Genomic DNA, 20923 nt, shown 5'->3' on the forward strand with positions numbered 1-20923 from the left:
AATTCAGTCTCTGATCAGGCTCATTGACTCCAACGGCATTTCATGTATAGTCTTACATACCGGCAGGATAGTCCACCCGAAGCCGTACGCATGATTGCACGACGTCAAAAATTCTTACATACAACGACTACATATTCAACCACATGGAGCATTTGCCACCGTGGAAAGGGGACGAGACGCTCTTGAAAAGTTGAGTTATACCATCGTAGCAAGAAGAATGACGGAGACAAGCGAGCCATTCCAGCAATGCTTTCTGTTCTTTAATGCAACGGCACCGAAAGGCAGGCGAGGCGAAAAAACAAACAAAAAATAGGAGGGCGGCCTACGTAAGAGTATGCAGGGCCAACTAAGACTAAGATACACAGAACCCGTTCAAGAGAAGGCCGTGCCTCGCGATCTTTGAAAAGTTCATGAGAGCGTCCTTGGTGGGGAGTTTTCAGCTCCGCTTTCCTTCTGGCATGGCCGGCCTCCTTTTGATCATTATATCGCTCGAGCCAAGCCGCGACACTTTGGGTCAGGTGTGAACCCGGGATGCTGCCGTCGCGGGTCCAGGCAAACGTGGCTGTCCGGCCTCCTCTCCGGTCATACGCCGTAAACCATTGTACGCATTCTTTCCCGTCTCGGACAAGTAGATGATGACTTACGTCGGCAGGACCTCGATGTAGCCTGCGGCAATGAAAATATGAGCCAGTAAAAAAAGTACAATCACTTACTTATGATTTAGGGATGTGCGAATGGCAATCTGCGAGACCGAATCGAATATGAATCGATAGGGCTGGAAGCGAATCAAATCGAATATAGAATACTTTTCGAGTAGCTTTCGAATATTGAATTGGAGTTTTATAATCATAAAACGAAGCTCACACCCTAGTATCCATATCGTTAGCATTAAAAAGCACGAATGGGGTAACAGGAACAAATAAAGAGTTTCTTCGCTTGCACAGGACTTTTTTGGCGAAATCGAATAATAGCTGTACAGCCTGTAAAGTCTGCCTGCCCGAGCGACGTAGACTGCTCCACTATGCAGGTTCTTGCACTTTATACTAATATCATGCCTGCGTGGATGAAATTTATCTTACTTTCGTTCCAATTTTGCGTTTAACTGGGTGCAGTTGACGCTTTGAAATATGCCTTATGCAAAAATATTTGTTCATACTTATAGTGGCTGTTCGATTCGAAACCCGAATCGAATAGTGTACTGTTCGATATGTTATTCGTAATTTTCGATTAGTAGCGCATTCCTAAAATTTTTGTTGGGGTATATTTGTTCTGGTTCATGCCCCAGCGAAACAATAAATTTGGAAGCCTTTCAGGCAAGGTTGTGCTCAGTAAGTGAAGACCAAGGTACATAGTCACGATCATAACTGAACTACACCTTGCGTTCTCAATGTCACTTATTTTTTGTAAACACAGAGAGGCAGGCTTCGCACCCATAACTTGAAACTAAAGTGATATATAAGTACTCCTTTAGCACCACATACAACCGCGTCAAGTTGAGTGGTCTTAGTTTTTTTTTAATGTAACAACTCTCCCAGCCTGTTGACGACACAGATAGTTCTTAAAGCGCGGCATTAGCCGGATTATTTGCACATGAAAAGCGCAAGAAAAGAAAACAAATATCTCTCTACTAAAACTGGTTCCGGACAATACTGCAGATGTATGTAGGCCGCAGTAAAATAACTAAATGCATAATGTTTGATTACGCTGAATAAAGACACCGAGATATGTATATGTCTTGTTTTGGCCGCGCCGTTCGTTTAATGCGTAACCCGTGGTAAATGAATCATAGCGCGCACCGCGCAACATATTTGCAAATCGCGTCGATGTTGACTTTGTAACATCAACCTTAAGTTAAAGCCAAGTGTGTCACAATCCTAATGCAGTTCTTACAAGTTTTAGTGCTCAGTTAAAACTCAACCCGGAAGTGTTCTAGTGACTGTATTCCTAAATCTTGGTGGAAGGAAATTGGAACGGGCATGTGGGTAAAGCTTGAATACTTTCGAGCTGTCACTGAGTGGGTGAACCTTGCAACGAAGTAACTTCGTGCTCCAGCCTATGTCTTTATTCGCGGAAGACTTCAATAAGGCCTCATATAGTGGTCGAAACAACTTATTCGAACTTCACTGTTCAGTATAGTTAGTCATCGCAACAGCTGAGTTTTGCTTCACTCGCGAAGCCAGCGCCTATCGCCGGTGCGTTGTAATCAGGCACAGCCCGAGTGCAATGTCGTGTCACTTGCTGAGCGGCAGCGTCGATTTCTCTTTTGACTGGCTGATGTCGGGAGGCGCTTCCGCATTTTGATTTGATTTCTTCGGGACTTCGTTTTTCGCGGCGCCGTTTGAGCGAGCACAGAACGCGCCCGACTGGCGCCTTCTTTTCTTCCCCGGCGCCCTTTTCCCTCACGGCGTCGGAGCTTTGGAAAAGGAATTTCAACAGGGTGCTTCAATTAGAGCGAATCGATTCGCGGCACCTGTCGCGCGCGCTTAATTATTAAGCCCAATGAGTTTTCTCTTTCCGCGGCTCAACCACTTCGCTATGCTAATGGGAGTGCGTGCCGAAGGGTTTGTGAGGCACGCGCCTATTCCCTTAGCACCCACCCCTGCTCTTGCACTCCCGCCATTTTAGCGTCTGCTCTCACGCTTTTACACTTCCCGCTATGCTCTCTGCGCTCCTCGGATGAAAAAAAAGAAATAAAGAACAAGAATGAAGAAAAAAAACAAAGGGAACGTCATGTGTCCAAGGTTTGTCGGAAGTAGAGTACGTGTTGAGCTGCCCCTGGATGCACAATCAGGCACCCACGCTTTTTTCTGTCGCATTTTTCCTGCTCACGACAGATGCCTAAGGCGAACGAGTGCGACGCATAGTCCGCATGCAGCGGGATAAGGAAAGGGACTGCAAATCCACAGAATCGACTCAATGCCGCTGTCAATCAGTGTTGTTAGCTCCCTGCAACCGGCAGCCTCTTAAAATTATATATCTAACTAACGAGTCTCTGAGCGCGAGAAAAAAACACGTGTGCTTTAAATGGAAATTTGATGAGGTCAATAGTGTTAATGTTACGAAACATGCCGAATCGTTGAATCAGTTTCTAACATTTCTAATCGTAACCGTGTCCTAGGGCGCTATAATGCAAAGCTAATCCAAATTTTTGTATTCCAATTCTTCGCCTGTGAGTCACGCGACGTCACGCAAGCTGCGATAGCTCCCCATCCGATATCACGTGTACAATCTGATTATGCGTGATTGGATTCAACAAAAGAAAAATAGTTATTTCTGATTTGACGCCTTTTCGCCATTAGCCCTTGGCTATTGGTCGAAAGTTTTCGAGCTGCACCCACTTCAGCTGCCTCTCACGCGACGTCACAAAACCGCAAAAACTCGCCCCGTCAAAGTGACGTGTACGCGTTAAAGATGCATTAATATGCCGAACAAAACTGAAATTTTCTCTGAATAGCCGCAGGCTGCCCCGTTCCGAAAGGAATAAAAGATGGCTGCTGCTGATCGCTCAGGCACTGGCTACTCGCACCTGCCGGAGAGCATGGGTTTATTTCCGTACAATAAAACTTTTTGCGTGGCCGTGTAACGTTTTCGAGCACTTTCTGCACGTTTGCGACCTCGTTCTGCCAACTGTTCTTTGCTGAGGATCCGTTTTAGCGGCATTCTTAACTTTCCGTTGCATGCCGCCGCGATTTTCGGCCAGCCACCGCAAGCTAAGTAAGGAAAAGGGACCCATCGCAGATGAGGCCGCCAACCTCTCCATCCGGTTATCCATTTTCAGTGCACCGGCTCGGCCCCATCGAATCCCTCTCCACTTCAGCGGGCTCCTCGCCTCTTATCAGCCAATTAGATAAGACAAGCTGCTCAGTGTAGGCAATGTTATTCGTTTTAAAACAAACAAAATTTACCTCCTATAAACGAGGAGAGCGTTTGATTGGTCTGTTCAGACAACCCCGTGGGTCACTGCGCGATGCTTGCGTCGGCGGTTACGCAAATTCGACGTCAGAAGATTGGAATAAAAACATACTGGAATAGTTTTACGTTATAGGGCCCCTAATGTACAGGATTATGAGAAGCTCGTCATCCCAGATGTCAAAGCATCAAACTGTAACACTGCCATGACTCTTGCAGAGATGTGAGTCGCGACGATGAGTGAGACGCAGATACAAACCATAGTGTTTAACCTACTGTTCTTAAAACGCTTCGACGCCAACTGAAGCTAGCATAGCATTGTATGTAATGAATACGACTCAGACTTGTATATACGTGAAGTACTCTACTGAATATACTGCCTTCTTAATACATTTAGAGTATTTTGAAATTTAAGCAATACTTTCGTAAAGCCATATTTAGCATTGTAACTTATATACTTAACTTAAATATTTTTTGTGATATCTTGTACACTTTAAGTTCCTCTCAAAATAGTTCAACTATAGTTGACTGGTTGCAGCTGTACGACTGAGTTGCTTGGGTACTTTAGTCTTGGCTTGTACTGGTACCTTAAGAACCATCATTGTGACACCATCTTGCGCCGATTTCGTGACCGATGTCATAAATTGGCCCACAAAAAGCAGGCATGCCGCTGCTTAACTTTACGGTAGCTGTGTACGATCATGTTGGCCTGAATGATCTGGACGAGGCTGCGAGCTTTGCTCCTTGCAGCTGACTTGTCCCCCATTCAGCAAAAAGAAACAAGGTCGGGCACAAGACTTAAACTTTTCCTTCCACAACTCGCCTGCGGACAACACTGGAAGTTCAGCTGTGGGTCAGCTATGTACCTAGCACGACAGTGGAGACCAAGATGTCATATTGGCGTTGAAGTACTCTTCCCGCTCAGTGCTGTTTCTCAAGCACAGCACACCGCGGCTCTGCCATATAGCGACTCTTCAGTGATGACTCTGATATCTTAAAAAAGAAGAGCAGCTCTTTCCGAGAATCTTTTGGAAATTCCAATGTTTTTTGGCAATTTCGTCCTTTGCCTTGTTTGACAAAAAGAAAGTGCCTCAACGACGAAAAACTTTGTTTTGTTTGTCTAATGTCTTGCATTTTCAAAGTAACTCGAAAGTAACAAAATACTTTTTTCCATTATCATGTACTCTACTTGGATACTCTAGGCATTTGGGTATTTAGTATTGTGTTGAGTAATTTCCTTGCCTAGTATGTAGTGTCTTAACTATAATACTTCCTCTGAGTATCTTGCACATGTCTGGAATGCCTGTGGGAACAGTTACTCCATCACGTAGGGCTGCTTGTGTGGAGTGCGTGTTCTTAAGCAACGTGCCCACCAACTGAGTACACGAGTACGACCCGATGTGGAAAGTAAGCAACTGAAGGTATGACTAAAGCAGAATGATTGTGCCCCAACACCACTCGTCCCGGAATCCAGTCCTGTGACTTGTGAGTAAGTGAGACGGCGTTAATGTGACATTCGCAAGGCTAGGATGACTTACACACATGGTTGCAACGACACACTGCGACCAAGTTTCAGGTAAGAACATGCTTCTACTCCCACTCTTTCTTTTGGTTTTGTTGTTGTTGCTGTATTTACAAAAACATAGCGCCCCAGAAACTAGACGTCGTGTGACGTGAATGTAGCGCGTTAAAGCTACATATGAGCAGCTCTAAAGCGCTAACAGGGCGTTTCGAGCGAGGTTCGTAGCAGTGTTGTTAGATATTGGACTGTGGTTTATGTTGGCGATTCCGAAATGCGAAAACACCCATGTACTTAGATTCAGGTGCACGGTAAAGAACCCCAGGTGGTCGAAATTTCCGGAGTCCTCCACTACGGCGTGCCTGATAATGAGAAAGTGATTTTGGCACGTGAAACCCCATAATTTAATAATATTGGCGATTCACTAGTCCGTTACTGCGTCCCCAGTTATGTCCTAAAGTGCGATGCTCGTTCTCTGCACTTCGCTCCAAAGTCGTGCTTATACAATATACTGCTACAAAAAATGTCGTGTTTGGATTGTCCCCGATACAGAATACACACGTGAAATCCACGCAAATGCAAGCAACGTCATGCAACGCCACGCTTTCTGCGACGCGTTTTCAGTGCTTAAGTTGCAGTACACAGTGCAGAGTCATCAGTCTCAACATGTAGCGCATTAAGTAGCATGAGTGAGTCGGCCTTGAGTGCTGGTGCTCCACCTTGTAGTGGAATCCCACGCCGTTGTGCATTAAACAGTATCATTTCTGTTATATTGCACAGTTAGATTCCGTGACAAAGTAGTGTTATAAGGCTTGTTTGCGTCACATTGGATATTCCTTTAAGCTAAGCAACCATGCATGCTCACGCTTGCCTCTGAGCGCGTGATTCTAGCTGAGTTGGCGCATTTTGTTTACCGCAGTACTTAATACTAACCAAACATTAACGCAGGGGACTGAGAAGAACGCTGTGGAAAACTATTACACGAATTTTTAGAACGGAGAGAAAGCGTTGCTATACATATATATAGCATGGTTACCTAGATACTTGTAGCGCCAATGCCATAGTTCAAGCGTAGAAACCAGCTAGCAGTACTTTTATATGGAAAAAAAGTGGCGCTATCTACGCTTCGCCATCGGTGTGTCATGACCTGTCGTGAAGCGCAGATACACCAAGGCTTCCACACAAGCCCCGTCGCCGGACCTAACGCGGATACAGTGGCACCAATGTTATGGAGTGTCGACCAGAGGCAGTTTGTGTTTATAAGAACGCCTGCTCGTGGCAATTGCTGCAGTAGCTCGCCTCGTTCGCTAGAACTGCTGCATGCGGGAACAGATAGTAGCTTCCACAAACCAGTATTTGTCTGTCTCTCTCTTCGCGTTAAGTCGGCAGTAGACGAGGTGCAACCCTGGTGGGAGCACGACGAGCGGGTTGGCGTACACTGTTGCATACCTTCAGCTCGGCGTATCTCTTGGAGCTTCTTGTCGTGAGGCAGCGTGCCGGTCGTGGTGACAAGCTGCACGAGCGGCGGCGGCAGGGGCGGACTGCCTGGCTTCCGAAAGGACACGCGGCCCTTGCTGTGGACAGCGGCCGTGACACGCACGTAGTTTGCGTCCTCGCACGACGAGTCAGCGCGGGTGCCCAGGCGCTCGGGGTCTGACTGGCACGGCCGGCCCAGCTGCGGCGACGAGAGCACGCTGCCGTTGCTCAGTGAGCTGCTGGAGCGCTCGAAGGCTGGTAGGACGTAGTTGGTGTCGCCGCCGCCACCGCAGCTACGCGCCGCCTCAGGGCTTTCAGGCTGGCGTCGCCACGCGGGGGGCATCGACAGGGACGGAGTGGCCGGCGCCGAGCGTCCTGCACGCACCGGAAATGCAACGCCCGCCGTTGAGGTGCTCGGGTCGCGCTCAGTCGTCAAAGGTATTAGCGCAGAAAGAAATGAGAACGCTTCTACGGGACACTAAGGCCTAAACAACGCAGAAATTGTCTGCTGCCATACACTGACTCAATGAACCACAGCAGCAGTGCGCCTGTCCACCGCTCATACGGGTATTATTTGTCACACTTCTAAGGTATCAGACCTACATACATCCCATTGCTGCCGCTCAATTATCAGCGACACGGGGCTGGCAAGGACCCGCCTTCTACTAGATGTGGACGGAGCTTATTACATTCTAGCGTTCCTGTCTACGAAGCCGCAACTAGCATTCGTGTGATCCCAGCAACGGGCAAGAAAATGTGCACATAATTGGACACTATATACTTTATATTTGTAGACATTTTGAGTGTCTCATTGCGCCATGTACATTACCACACGCTGTTCAGGGAGCTGTAGTGCGCCAGCGAGTAAACTGGTCACTGCAGAGGGCGCACGTATCACAGCCGCAAACCCGCACTTGGTTTTTCGCATACGTGCTGGCTACAAGAGCCACAAGATAAAAAAGCGTGACTGTGCTGTAAGTAGTAGATATATCACGAAGTACCATCTGACTGCACATACAACAAGCAGGAATCTTATTATTCCTACGCATAAAAGAGGGAGTGGGAGCGTAGGTGGGCTGAGGGGGAGGAGCTGTTTCTCATGTACAGGCCATCTTCCCTGAAACGTTAATTCGTGAACACGATTAGGAGTCTTTCCGTTTCTCACTGCAGTCATCTGCAACGACGTATAGACATGGCGCACCGCGCGACACATCTTTTGGGCGCAGTTTCCCTCGCCTTTCATTCATTTAGCAATGAAGCGCACAAGCATTGGATGATTGATTTACGTTGCTTTTTTTGAGCTACCCAGTTATCGAGCTCAAATATAAATGCCGTGTGCATCGAGCCCCACTTTCTCTTCGTAAAGGGAAACAAAAGGAAAATGTATCATGAAATGTCATACCAAGCTCAGTTGATTAATGCTTGTTAACGACTATGTTTCTCGCAGAAGGATGCATGCAGCAGCAGGCACCTCAACGGTATATCGCGGAAAGTGAGGCCCACGTCCATGTTGTACGGGATGCTTTTATTTACCTCGTCTTCGTAGTGTAGTCAAAAGCGCCCAGGCTGGTGTTTGCCAATATGCGTAGCATGGGAATGCAGAGAAGGATAAAGCTCTACAGGGAGCGTCAAGCACTTTTCGGCGAATTAGATGAGACCCATGCCGGGTCTGCACATCGGCTAAACCCGAGAGCGGTCAAAATAGCAGAGAAGAGATGCTCACCGAGTCTGACGCACGAAGAGCGCTGGGCGACGGCGCGTGACTGGCACCAGGAGGCGAGCGCCGCCTTGCGTGCGGCCCACAGCGACACAGCCCGCTTCAGTTCCCGTATCACCTCCTGACCACGCTGGGTGCGAAACTGGAACGCGCCTTCACCCGTGCAGCACCGCCTGCAGAGACAGACCCGCCGGGCACCGTAGGTCTCATCTCAGTCGAGCACCGAAAAACACGCATCATGGCTACCGAAAAACAAAAAGAATGCGACAGGGCCCAAGTTTTCCGAGTTGCGTGCGCAATGAGTTTGAGGCAATCTGGTGCTCTTAGGCTACCGAAGGGTACGTGATAATGATGATGGTCGTCAGTCAGCCAGTCGGATCAGCCGGAGTGCTCCGTGCGAACTCAACCGGCAAAGACCTACAGACTTGAAGGCTTCGCGGACATACAATAACATATTTTAGCGCGTGCGTAGCGGTTTTACTTCCTGCCGGTGATCGCTTAGACAGAATTGTCACTGTTGCCATGTTATCACACTCGTGCAAGGCGCACGTATGTATCGGAAAATGCGTGAACATTGTCGCCAATTCGCCGGCACGACAGGAGTGTCTAATTAGATTGTGCGCACGACACGAATAGTATAGCACATTTGCGAACTAAAGCGAGCCTCACCGAGTACTCTGAAATGTAGCATTATACACCTGTAAACAGCGAATAAGATTCATGCACTCGGGCTCAATTCGGCGACCACAGACCGCGTTCATCGTATAATCGTTCTCAATTTTGTTTGTTTGCATTCTGAACCCAAGTTGGGTCAACTTTCCGATCATTTGATTCAAACTTATTGGTAAGCTTTGTGACTGACTCTACGCCGGCGTAACCCTTGTTGCAATATCCACAAATCAAAGCAACAAATTCGGCACGAAACCAGGCAGTAAATTTCGGGCATTAAAAGCAGGAGTAGAAGATAAGTAGCGAATTCCACGCACTGAGAGCTGTCAAAACAGCGAAGCTGGTGGCCTTTTTCTCAAGTTTGAACTCGTGTTTAGCGCAATTTTCATGAAAGTCTGTTGTCCCGTTGTCGTTGTTTTGCTAGATTCGATCTTCGGTTCTGGATTGCGCACACTCTTCAGTTGCGTGAGGTTGTGATAAAACCACAGTCTATCACACACATTGCAGCTGTGACCGCATTCACGGTCGAGGAATACTATCTTGAACCGTCCAGCGGCACCTTCCGTGGGAGGAATTTCTCTGCCTCGATGTCTCTGCTCGGCGTCCTACTCTCGAAGCTGGGGGTTGTGTTGCCTCTGCTGGCGCTTGGCTTGGGTTGCCTTCTTTTGAACGTAGGGCTTGCCCTACCTGCAGCGGCGCTTGGTTTGCACTTATCGCTCTCGAAGCTCGAGATTTGCGCGGTGCCGGCGCTGCCGCTCGCGCCGAGCGGAATCCATGGGACGTAGGGTGCGCGCCGTCGAAACACCTGCTCCTATACTCCTCTCCGCCCCCCTCTTCTGGCGCGTGGTATGGTTGGTCCGCTCCCCCACCCCCGGCCTGGCGCGCCCTCTGATTGCTCCGCTCGTATCCCGGCGGGGCCCCGGATGGATGGATGGATGGATGCTGTGAGTGTCCCCTTTGGAACGGGGCGGTAGTTTGCGCCACCAAGCTCTTATTACATTGCCTAATGTCCTACCTATGTTAAAAAAGCAAAAAAGAAAAGGAAAAAAAGGGCACCATGAATTCCCATAACAATACTTTCTGAACCCCTAGTGTGAACTTTGTCATTTCCATACTTTTCTTCCACCATTCTTCCAATCGCCGCTTACTAATCTGTACTTCGAACATGTTTACTTTATCCCTGCTCTCGCTGAAACCAAGGACTTCAAAGAGGCCAGAGATGCCTAAATCGATCGCTGGGCAGATATCTTCACCTTTTAATAAAACATGCTCCATCGTTTTCCTCAGCAAGCACATGCTTCTTTTTCCTTCTTGTATCTCGCTTTATAAACGCGAGTTCTAAGGCATACCGATCTCGCTTCGAAAAGGAATGAGCTTCCTTTTGAGTTATCAAAAATTGTTTCTTTCCTGATTTCGTTTTTCCTTCTTAAGTAGTTACTCATGGTAGGTTTCTTTTTCATTGCCGCCACCCATGAGATTATCTCAGCCTCTCTGACTTTCCGCTTGACCTTCTTTGCTGCCATGTTGCTCACCCTGCAGGCCGCATATTTGCTGATAAGCTTCCTATAGCTCTGTTCCTCCACTGTGAATCAATGTTTTTCCTGTACAGATACCTCAACACTCTCCCAGCCCATTTACGTTCTTCCGTGTTTCTCAGTCACTCTTCATAATCAATTTTACTGCGAGCTTCTTTCCCTTCAAAGCTTGTCCAGCCCATATCACGCTGCCCATGCATGGATGGATGGATGGTCGGATGGATGGATGGATGGATGGATGGATGGATGGATGGATGGACGGATGGATGGATGGATGGATGGATGGATGGATGGATGGATGGATGGATGGATGGATGGATGGATGGATGGATGGGCGGACGGATGGACGGATGTTATGAGCGTCCCGTTTGGAACGGCGCGGTGGGTTGCGCCACCAAACTCTTGCTATTATACTGCCTAATGTCCTACTTAGGTTAAACAATAAAAAAAGAAAAAAGACACTATGAACTACCACACCTAATTTTTTGATCCCCTATTGCGAACTGTGCTTTTGTACGTCTCCGTCTTTTGTCGTTTCCCTACTTTTCTTCCACCAATCCTCCGATCGCTTCTTACTAATGCCTATTGCGGACATGTTTACTATACCACTGCTCCCGCTGAATCCCAGGGCTTCAAAGAGGCCAGTGGTGCCAAAATCGACCGCTGGGTAGACGTCTTCACATTCTTACAAAACATGCTCCATAGTTTCCCTAGCTTTACCGCAGCAAACACATGCTCCTTCTTCTTTCTTATATCTCGCTTTATAGGTCCGTGTTCTAAGGCATCCCGATCTCGCTTCGAAAAGTAATGCGCTTCCCTATGAGTTATCATAACTAGCATAGCTACCCCCGCCTACCCTCGGCGCGCCCTCTGGCGGTGCGCTCCGGAACCTGTCCGTCTGCGTGACACCGGACGCCGGAGGGCGAAGGCTCGACTTAGAGCAGCTCCACTGTTCAAAAATGCAGCTGGCCTATTAGAACGAAAGTGGGAGGCTGAAGTCATAACATGAAGGCTAACGTAAATGAAAGAAGGCACCATTCATTGAGGAGAAATAATACAACTAAACCGATTTCAAATACATAGAGTAAGAGCAGTACGGCCTTCTCCTCTGTGCCTTGAGGCACCCGTTCCTAACATTCAATAATCAAAGAAAGCGATAAGTTCTTCTTACTTATTGACATCAAAATAAAAGATTACTTAGCCCTGTTTTACGCGTACACTCAAACTACCTGTGCCATGACAAAACAATCTGGGCGTACCCTTGCATTTCTAACGTGTGACCTTAACCTACACCGTTTAGTTTTAAAAAAACAAGACACAGTTGTAAATTCTCGCAATAGCATATAGTCACTCGACATGTGATTTGCTATAGAACAAGGTACCTAGTATGCGGAAGAAAAATAAGCGTAACATCAGAAAAGAGGGATATGTTGTAGGCACGTACAGGCAGCGCGTTTTTTTAAATTTATTTACCGTAAGCTTTTTGTCACTGGTCCACAGAGGTTCACCGAATTCACGAAGCTTTTTGTTCGCAAGTGTTATTTTCCATTGACCAGTCGCCTTCATTAATCATATGCCCAACGTCATGATTGGCTGACGTCAACCTCTGCGCTATAATTGGTCGTAAGAGCAAATACCAGCCAATCCTGGTGCTGCACATATTGGTGAAGGCGGCTGACCAATGCGAAACAACACGTACGAAAAATTACAGGTTCTTTTAAGATCTCTTTTAAGAGGTGAACGGTGAAAGCCTAATCTTCCTCCTATCATTCGCCTCTTTCTCATTGCCTCTTCTCTTTCTCTTCTTTCCTTTAGTCATTACTGCTCACTACTAAGCATTTTTAGTCATTTGTAATCAATTGTGGTCGTTACAAGCCGTCCTCAGACACGTTGGTCATATCACAGTCATCAGTAGTCATTACAACTCATTTCAGTCATTATTAGTCATTAATGGTCATTACTAAGCATCTTTAGTCATTTCTAATCGATTGCAGTTGTTACAATTCGTCGTTAGACAAATTGGTCATTTCGTGGTCATTAGTAGTCATTAGTAGTCATTACAAGTCATTTCAGTCATTATAAGTCATTACTGGTCATTACTAAGCATTTTAGTCATTTCTAATCAACTGCAGTCGTTACAAGTTGTCGTTAGACATATTAGTCATTTCATAGTCATTACTAGTCATTTCAGTCATTAATAGTCATTTATTCATTAATAGTCGTTACTGCTCACTAGTAAGCATTGTTAGTAATTCGTTATCAATTGTGGTCATTACAAGCCGTCGTTAGACGGCTTGTAATGACGGCTTGTTGGTCATTTCGTAGTCCTTAGTAGTCATTACAAGTTATTAGTAGTCATTTTAGTCATTACTAGACATTTCTAGTAATTTCTAATCATTTGTGGTCATTAAAAGCCGTCGTTGATATATTGATCATATCAGAGTCATTAGTAGTCATTAGTCATTACTAGTCATTATTAACCACTACCAATCTCTATTATAACCGTTAACATCGACTAACTGTCACTATCAATGATTTTTCATTCTTTAGTCTGTCTTCATATGGCGTGATGACGCTTCGGCGGACACTCCGGCGGTCAGGTCTGCTGGCACAAACTTCACCATGAGCCTAGAAAGGCTTTCGCCTCAAATAACACTTTTTGAATTCGCGCCCAGGGCCAGCATTCACAAAAACGTATTACGCTAGAATTGTTCGTAAGAGCCTGTTCCAGCCAATCCTCATGGCGGACATACTATTAGGGAAGACAACCAGCCGGTGACAAAAGGGCACTTACGAACCAAAACATGTCTGAATTCAACCCCAGGCGTGGAATTCACTAAACCAATTTCGGCAAAAATCTTGGCGTAAGAAAAATCTTTAAACAAGAAAGAGTATTCACAAGGGTAAAGCCGTTCGTAAAATAAGCAACTTGCGATGACCGCCGCTACAAAGACGAGCGCTGTAGTCCCCAAAAGGCGTGTATACAATAGTAGCACAGGCGCGAACTTGAGCACTTGCGCCAATAGTAAGCGTAAGTCGATTCACAAAACTTAAACAGCCGTCGCACCTACCGACGTCAGAGGGAGTTACTACGACAGGGGAGTAGCAGTCTTACGAACATAATTATGTCTATCTGCGCCAGTCGGGATGTCGCGGGTAAGCGATGGAACGTGCTGTTGCAGCCGGCTCTCCAGAGGTCGAAACTGATCGCCGACGATGGCACGCGCTTTCATCTTTACGGCGCGCCCGGATTTGTCATTGATGCGACAACATTATATGGCTCATGAAGCGGAAAATCCCGCAGCGTGGCCGGAGATCGTACAAAACGTCACGAGGTCACAGAGACGCACTCATGCCACTGCTCTCGTGTTCTTCCTCGTCTTCTTCCACAGCTGGTTCCGATGCCACTCATCACGCAGCGTTACCATGCTGCCCCTCCCTCCGCGGAGGCACTGGCGGCACTGGCCCACTGCGAGTTGGTGCAGTGATTTCGGCGAGTTCTGTCGAGCGTTCCGATGCACAAACCTACGGCTACATCTTCTCGATAAGTAGGTGCGCCTGGTTTCTTTGGAGGTCCGCGGAAGTACGCGAGCGAGGCCGAGGCAAATGGTGCGAGAAATGATAGAAGGCAACGAGAAAACAGTACCATTTCATTTCGTGAAACGAGTCGTGATCGGGATGACGTCGCAATGCTTTCAAATTCATCCACGTAGAGATACGTAAGTGCCGTTGGCTTTTTTTTTTTCGAAGTGCACTGAGCAGTTTTTGTGCATAACTGTATTGGCCTTGCGCTGCTGCGGAAAGCGGTAACGTTATTGCTGTGCTGCGAACTTCTGCTAAATGTGTGAGTTGGGTTATTGCAAGCATAAAGAAACACAGCCTATAGGCTGTGTTTTTCTATTCGTGCAATAGCCCGACTTTTCATACTCATCAAGACACTCTATTAGGTGGTAGCAGATATTAGTTTCGTGTCCGTCACGGAGAACGCTTGTCATTGATGTGCTTTTAGCCCATCTGTCTGCCCTTTTTTTTTCTTTAGTTTGAGCTCTCTCTCGCTCATAGGGGTGCGGATGATTATTTTTCCAGACGCTTTTGAAGGCCATAATTCTTCATACGAGATGAAACAACGCAAAAATGCCTAAACGTATCGAATTATCAGAACTTGTTGCTGTCGGACGATTCGCTGGCCTATTCCGGGATGTTAGCCTCAGCCTTCCATTATATTGCTCATTATTGAAATTCCGCACTAAGTCGAAGCGACGTAGTGTCTGTGCCCACGGTTTTGCTCATCCTGCAGCTTACGGCGGGAGCGAACGTATGCGTACAATGGACGGCAATCCTACCTACATTACGAAGCGAGACGTGGATACGACGACATATAAAAAAAAAAGGAAATGGTGTATGAAATCACGTGCCGCCATTGACACGAAAACCACTTGGACGGCTCTAACGAGCGTGCTGCTGTGAATTAAAATGCACCCCATCAACAGAGCGAATAATATTGTACGCACTCTTGTTAAAGGAAAGTGTATGAATACTCTTCTCTATGGGTAACAACTTTTCAGCGGACAACACCTGTCGGGTTGTTCTATGCCACTCGATTTTAAAGGACTACAATTGCGCATGTCGCCATGAAGCGTCGTGTAATAAATCAGCAGGATTTAGCCATAAAGCGGCCTGTGATCCAATATATAGAATGTTACATGACGCAAACATTTCGTTGTTCCAAGTTAGCGTGTGTTCGGTGTAAAAAGAACTGCACCCTACAGAGTGTCACCTCATATGATGGTACTTAGGCGCGCTTGTCAGAGACCACTACTATTTCAGGCAAAACAATGCGATATAGAGAAACAAATAGGGAAGCAGAAAACCAGGAGGCGGGCGTAAAATGGAGTTAATCACACAACATGATTATCTGCATATATATAAAAGATAGGAAATGTACTCTGAAATACGCGAATACAGGCAGAATGATTATTACATGTCTTTTGGAGTCGAGCCATAGGACAGTCTCTAATGCAGCAAAGACGGGCAGGAAATGCAGAATGTTGCTTGGTATACTTTTTGCACATGATAAATTGCACATGATGAAGAAGATATGGGCGATGCCTAATGCCATGGAACACGTTATAGAGGAACAAAAGGTCTGATTTAATACGTCTTGATTTTATAGGTATAGGATGAGGTATATTTGAGAGGGCTAGGCTGTGCGCGTGCGTGCGTGTGTGCGCGCACGTGTGTGTATTCGAGAGAGAGCACAGCAAAGTCAATATCGAGTCATGCAGCGCGGGATCCTGTTCAGGCTATATATAGGATGAACCCCGCGCGCAAGACACGACCACGCTGGTGGTCGCGACCCTGATGCGATTGACACTTCACGCAAGCTCGGGTGCTGGGAAGAAGTGGCGCGTTAAAAGACGCCAGCCGTGGGCCGCCGTCGAACAAGCCGCATCCACGTCACCACACGCCGGCGCAAAAATCGTCCTCACGTTCTTTGCGCATCTGCATTTCTCCTATAGCGGTGGGGAACTTGAGCGACGTGGCCTAATCGCGGCCAGCGCATAAAGAGTGTCTTGGTGCGTGCGCGTTATGCAAATCCCACGCGGAAACCGCGGGATGTATATGCAAATGTCGTCTCCATCTTTCTCGAAGCGCTGCCCCCTCCTCCTCCGTTTTCTTGCTCACTCCCCCTTGCGAGTCGCCTCGTTCCCTCCTTCTCAGTCGCGAGTACCGTACCGCTTCTGGGCGGCTCGGCCGTACAGTTGGCCACTGGTCGGTCCTCGGCTGACCGGCTCGGCACTTGACCGGGTGTACTCGACCTTCTCGGGCGTTCGCTTCCCTGCCCGCTCGCTCGGCCAGGCCCCCCCACTCCTGGCCCCGCCTCGAGAAACTCGAGTGGCACTGTCCTTAGCTATTCGCCTTGCCGTTTGTACACGCGACTGCGCTTTTAAGTTGTCCGCGGATTTAAAGAAAGATATGCTTCAGAAAGAACCAGCCAGACACGCGGTGGATATAGCGCAAGTCCTCCGCTCGTCCTTTGGGCCTCTTCAAGTGCAAATTCACTGCCGCACTAGGGCGGCGGCTTTAATTTGCGAACTGTCAGCAAAGCACAGAGTGGAGCACACGAGAGCACGCAACGGAAACTTCCCTTCACTACCACCTCCCCTTTAGCGTTGTTTGACGCCGGCGCGCTGGCTACTTGTCCTGCCCGGCTACGTATAGTTGGCGCTCCATTGCGCGCGAGCCTTTTTTCTTTTTCTTCTGCTGTTTTTTTTTTACTTCTCCCCTTCCATCCTTTTCTTTCTTTTTCCATCATATTCCACTCGATACTGGAATTGCGCCTTTTACTTCTGCCCGAACGAAACTGCAGGGACACCTAGATAAGCCTAAGCTGGCTGCGTTTCTTTCTTTCTTTCTTTCTTTCTTTCTTTCTTTCTTTCTTTCTTTCTTTCCGTCTTTTTATTTGCGTGAGTGGCGTCACGCAAACAGCGAAAGACGACCATCTAGTGACTTCACTCGAGCCCAAGCGCGTGAAAGCGGTTTGAGGACGAATACTTTGAAGGTAGTAGCATAGCCAAATTTTCCGAGAAAGAGACATCCCAGCATCGTAAGTATTTGCATTACGATCTCTGGTCAGCGGGGTGTTGAGGGTATAAGGCACAAATTCTGTTTGTTTCTGTTTTTTTTTTTTTTTTTTTTTGCATTGACTCATTCACGCTATAGACTTCTCGAACAAAAGAGGCGACTTACGATTATTTTTGCTTCGTAACCGACATGCGCTTCGTCCTTTATTTTGCGATAATAGATCAAACATTTCTTACCGTCAAAGAAGAAGGAACCGTCCGCGAATGCCACGATCGTTAAATGATGCCTCAAATTCTCCCGCAATTGTAATTTACGGGTACAGGCAAACGGCGCTTCGCGCTATACATTCTTGAATTCGAGTCTTGATGCGATATTGTTATACGGCTCATACAAACGAAAATCTGGCAGCGTGGCCGGAGATTGTACAGAAAGTACAAGAACTGAACCTGCCACCTGCATAATTCCTGAACACACCTTGAGAATGCTTAGGCACACCGGCAATATGATGCACGCAGATTGCACGAAACAGCAGTACATGCACGTAAAGCGATATGCGCGCTGACCACAGCGCCATTCATTGCTGACCAGGACATTCAATGTGTAAAAGGTGCGCGCCGTAATTAGCGAACACTGTATCCCTCCACGAGGTAGACTTTGCTGAGTTCGCCTAAACTTCTGGCGCTTTTCCGTCTGTCAGAGGTCCGAGCTATCGCACCATCGATTGTGCATCCTTTGGGATACTAGAATGATGAAAGGATTGAGCACATGTTCCTGAAATGCTGCAAATAGGTACTCATTTCGGATGTGCTGCAATGCACTAATAAAGAAGAACGACACTTTATCCTCAGCTCGAAGGAATGCGTTTTTTGCCTACATAAACAGACGTTGGCACCAGTGTTGACCTTGCATGTCAGCTGCATTTTCACAGGATATAAAATTGCAGAGTGGCCATTACGCATGCAGACGTTAACGTGCCCCCAGCGCGATAGTATATTTCAAAGAATGCATTTGAAACCATGCGAGAGAACAAATCAACCAAAAGTACATAAACGGTTGACGCGTGTCGAAGAATTAACTATACCTTGAAACATGTAAGCTCAACGTACACGGTGACGTCTGGCGTTTGACTTATTGAATTGTACGTCATCCTCAACTATTTTGTCGTTTCGGTGTTTTATTGTGTGGTTGACAATCTTGTTTTATTGTATTAGCAGTCCTGACGCAGTGGTTAGAAAGCGCTGCTTTAAAGCGCGTGATCGTTCTTTCGATCGCGGTTATATTTACCTGTTTGGTTATCGCGTCTCTTTCTCTCTCTCTCTCACGCTCTCATGTTTTTACGTTACTTTGTGTCGTGCCTAAGTCAAAGGAACAAACAGGACCGGCCCTTTTTCTAATTTCTTTTCGCATGAAACCCGCCGCGATGGCTCACCGGCTACGTCGTCACTCTGCTGAACATTAGGTTCGAATAACGGAAGCAGTATTCCATGTACATGAATTACGTTTTAGGTACATTTTAGGTGTATATTACTTACAGCGATACGTGTACAGCGATTTCTGGGACACTAAACTATATTCGCTGTGTTAAAGATAAAGACGGAGCTGTCGTCCACTACGGCAGTGTTATACCAGTTAAAGTTCTGGGACGTCCAAACGCATGAAAAGACATCTTAATGCTTAGCTGCCGCCTCTGGAAAACCGTTTAGTGCGTGAAAACGCACATGAGGAAAATATGCTTGACCTAATAAAAACATTTCCGCCTTTACTGAAATCTTATTCTCCCACCTTTGCCTTTTCAGAAAGAACCATTGCCATGCAGGAAAAGTTGTACAGCGTCAAAGAAACGACGTGCAATCGGAGCTCCACAACATCGTGAAGGCGGTTGGACAAGCCGTTCAAGAGTGGATGCGGGGGAACGCTGGATTTGAAAGCGGTGTCGAATACTGGTTTTTGCAGAGGAAGTTTTGCGCGAAAAGTTTATACATAAAAAAAGCATGATAGACAGCCTTCCTCACTCAGTTGTTTTGCTTTGTATTTGGTTTATCGTCTTCTTGCTGCGACAGTTCTCTTTAGCACCATATGACCTAGAAATAAAACCATAACACAAGTGTAATGTCTCTTCGGCACAAAAGGACCGCATCTCTAAAAAAACCTGCAAATAAGAATTAAAACAAAAAAGCAACACGGCTGGCCGCCATGCCACAGAACTTGGAGTTGAAGGCGGAGGCGAACGACGAGAATAAAGTGACGAAAAGATGACTTGAGCGAGAAGTGAACGCAGCGATGCGATCGCGACAGAGGAAAACAAGGGAAGCTATACTTTATCTCACTAAAAGCGTGCAGCGTTTTAAAAGAAGCCGGTAGCGCCAACTGATGAGGGATAAAAACAAACAAAAAGAAGCACTTTCAGCGGATGAAAGCGGTTCGCAGTCCTAGCTAAACATGCGTGCTGACCGGTTCTTGCGTCCTTGGCACAACGCAAGAGCCTCCCAAACCCAATAACAAACTTTACGACAGTCCCTACGCCGCACAGATGTACGGCGCAAAGAGCTCTCCGATTTCGGCCTCTGATTAGCTGCAGCTATAGATTCCATAACCCTGCACGGTTTTATGGGAGTGAGCACGTGGAGAATGTAGCACAGAACAGATGTCTTTAAGATCCCGATGCCAGAGACGAACACAGTTCAACAACCAACAATCGACGCTGTCGTATACGATATCCGCTTCGATGCGGAGGAACGAGGAGGCGCATTTTGTCAAGCGCCATTGAGCCAAGCCCTCTTTCTTCCGCGCGCACTTTCTCAACTTGAAAGAGCACTCCCTCTGCTTCGAACGATGGGAAACAGCATGCGAGGAGTCACGCGTTGTGCTGCGTTAGCGCTCAGCCAAGAAAATCTAGGTGGCGTTGGCTCAGCGCGCAGGCTGCAGTGGCCGGGATGCGCGTGAACCAGCTTCTCTCCGACATTCCAGGACGTTCTGCCCTATTCGTCGTAACCGGCGGTAAACACAAACCCTCCCCCCACGGGTCGTGCGATGTGGTAAGACGGTCACGTGCTCGCGAGTGTAGGACGGGCGTCTAGTGACTGCTGCCTAGGTGGTTCTATTGAAGGAGAGGTACAGTGCACACATAGAGGAGGTAAAGACGTAGAACAGTCTAAAATCTTGTTTTTGTTCCATCTCACACACCTCTTCGTTTACCTCGTATTACCGTAGGGAACGTTTTAGAGCGCACATGAGCGTGCAAACGATCTCGAAGTCACCAAGCAAGCGGTAATTCCGAGATGTCTTGTGGCAAGTATCCGAGACCCTGGTAGAACTATTGGCACCTTTTGGCGCCTCAAATGTTTAGAAGTGAAAGGGAAACGTTTGTTACTCTCTTGAACTCAACAGTGCAATGACTGCTACATGAACCTCGCCCGAGAGTTCAGCTAGCTGCTCTTATAATTTCGACGGCTTCATTAATTCCGTCAAAGACTGCACACTGCGGGTACGTACTGTATCGCGTCATTCCGTCGT

General features: G+C 47.1%; 1 protein-coding gene across 2 annotated transcripts in view; it reads right to left on the reverse strand.

Annotated features, from left to right (window-relative positions):
• Positions 1 to 238: 238 nt before the first annotated feature.
• LOC142579840 (uncharacterized) overlaps positions 239 to 20923 on the reverse strand; it is a 378351-nt gene continuing 357666 nt past the window's right edge. The window contains exons 5-7 of one of the 2 annotated variants that reach the window (XM_075690453.1): positions 8628 to 8794; positions 6878 to 7279; positions 239 to 666 (exon numbers count right to left, since the gene is read on the reverse strand). In XM_075690453.1, the coding sequence (XP_075546568.1) occupies positions 641 to 666; positions 6878 to 7279; positions 8628 to 8794 (595 nt within the window). In that variant the 3' untranslated portion in view covers positions 239 to 640. Of the gene's footprint in view, positions 667 to 6778; positions 7280 to 8627; positions 8795 to 20923 lie in introns of both variants that reach the window. The other variant, XM_075690444.1, reaches the window with a different exon arrangement.

Source organism: Dermacentor variabilis, chromosome 1, assembly GCF_050947875.1.
Source record: "Dermacentor variabilis isolate Ectoservices chromosome 1, ASM5094787v1, whole genome shotgun sequence".
NCBI lineage: Eukaryota > Metazoa > Arthropoda > Arachnida > Ixodida > Ixodidae > Dermacentor > Dermacentor variabilis.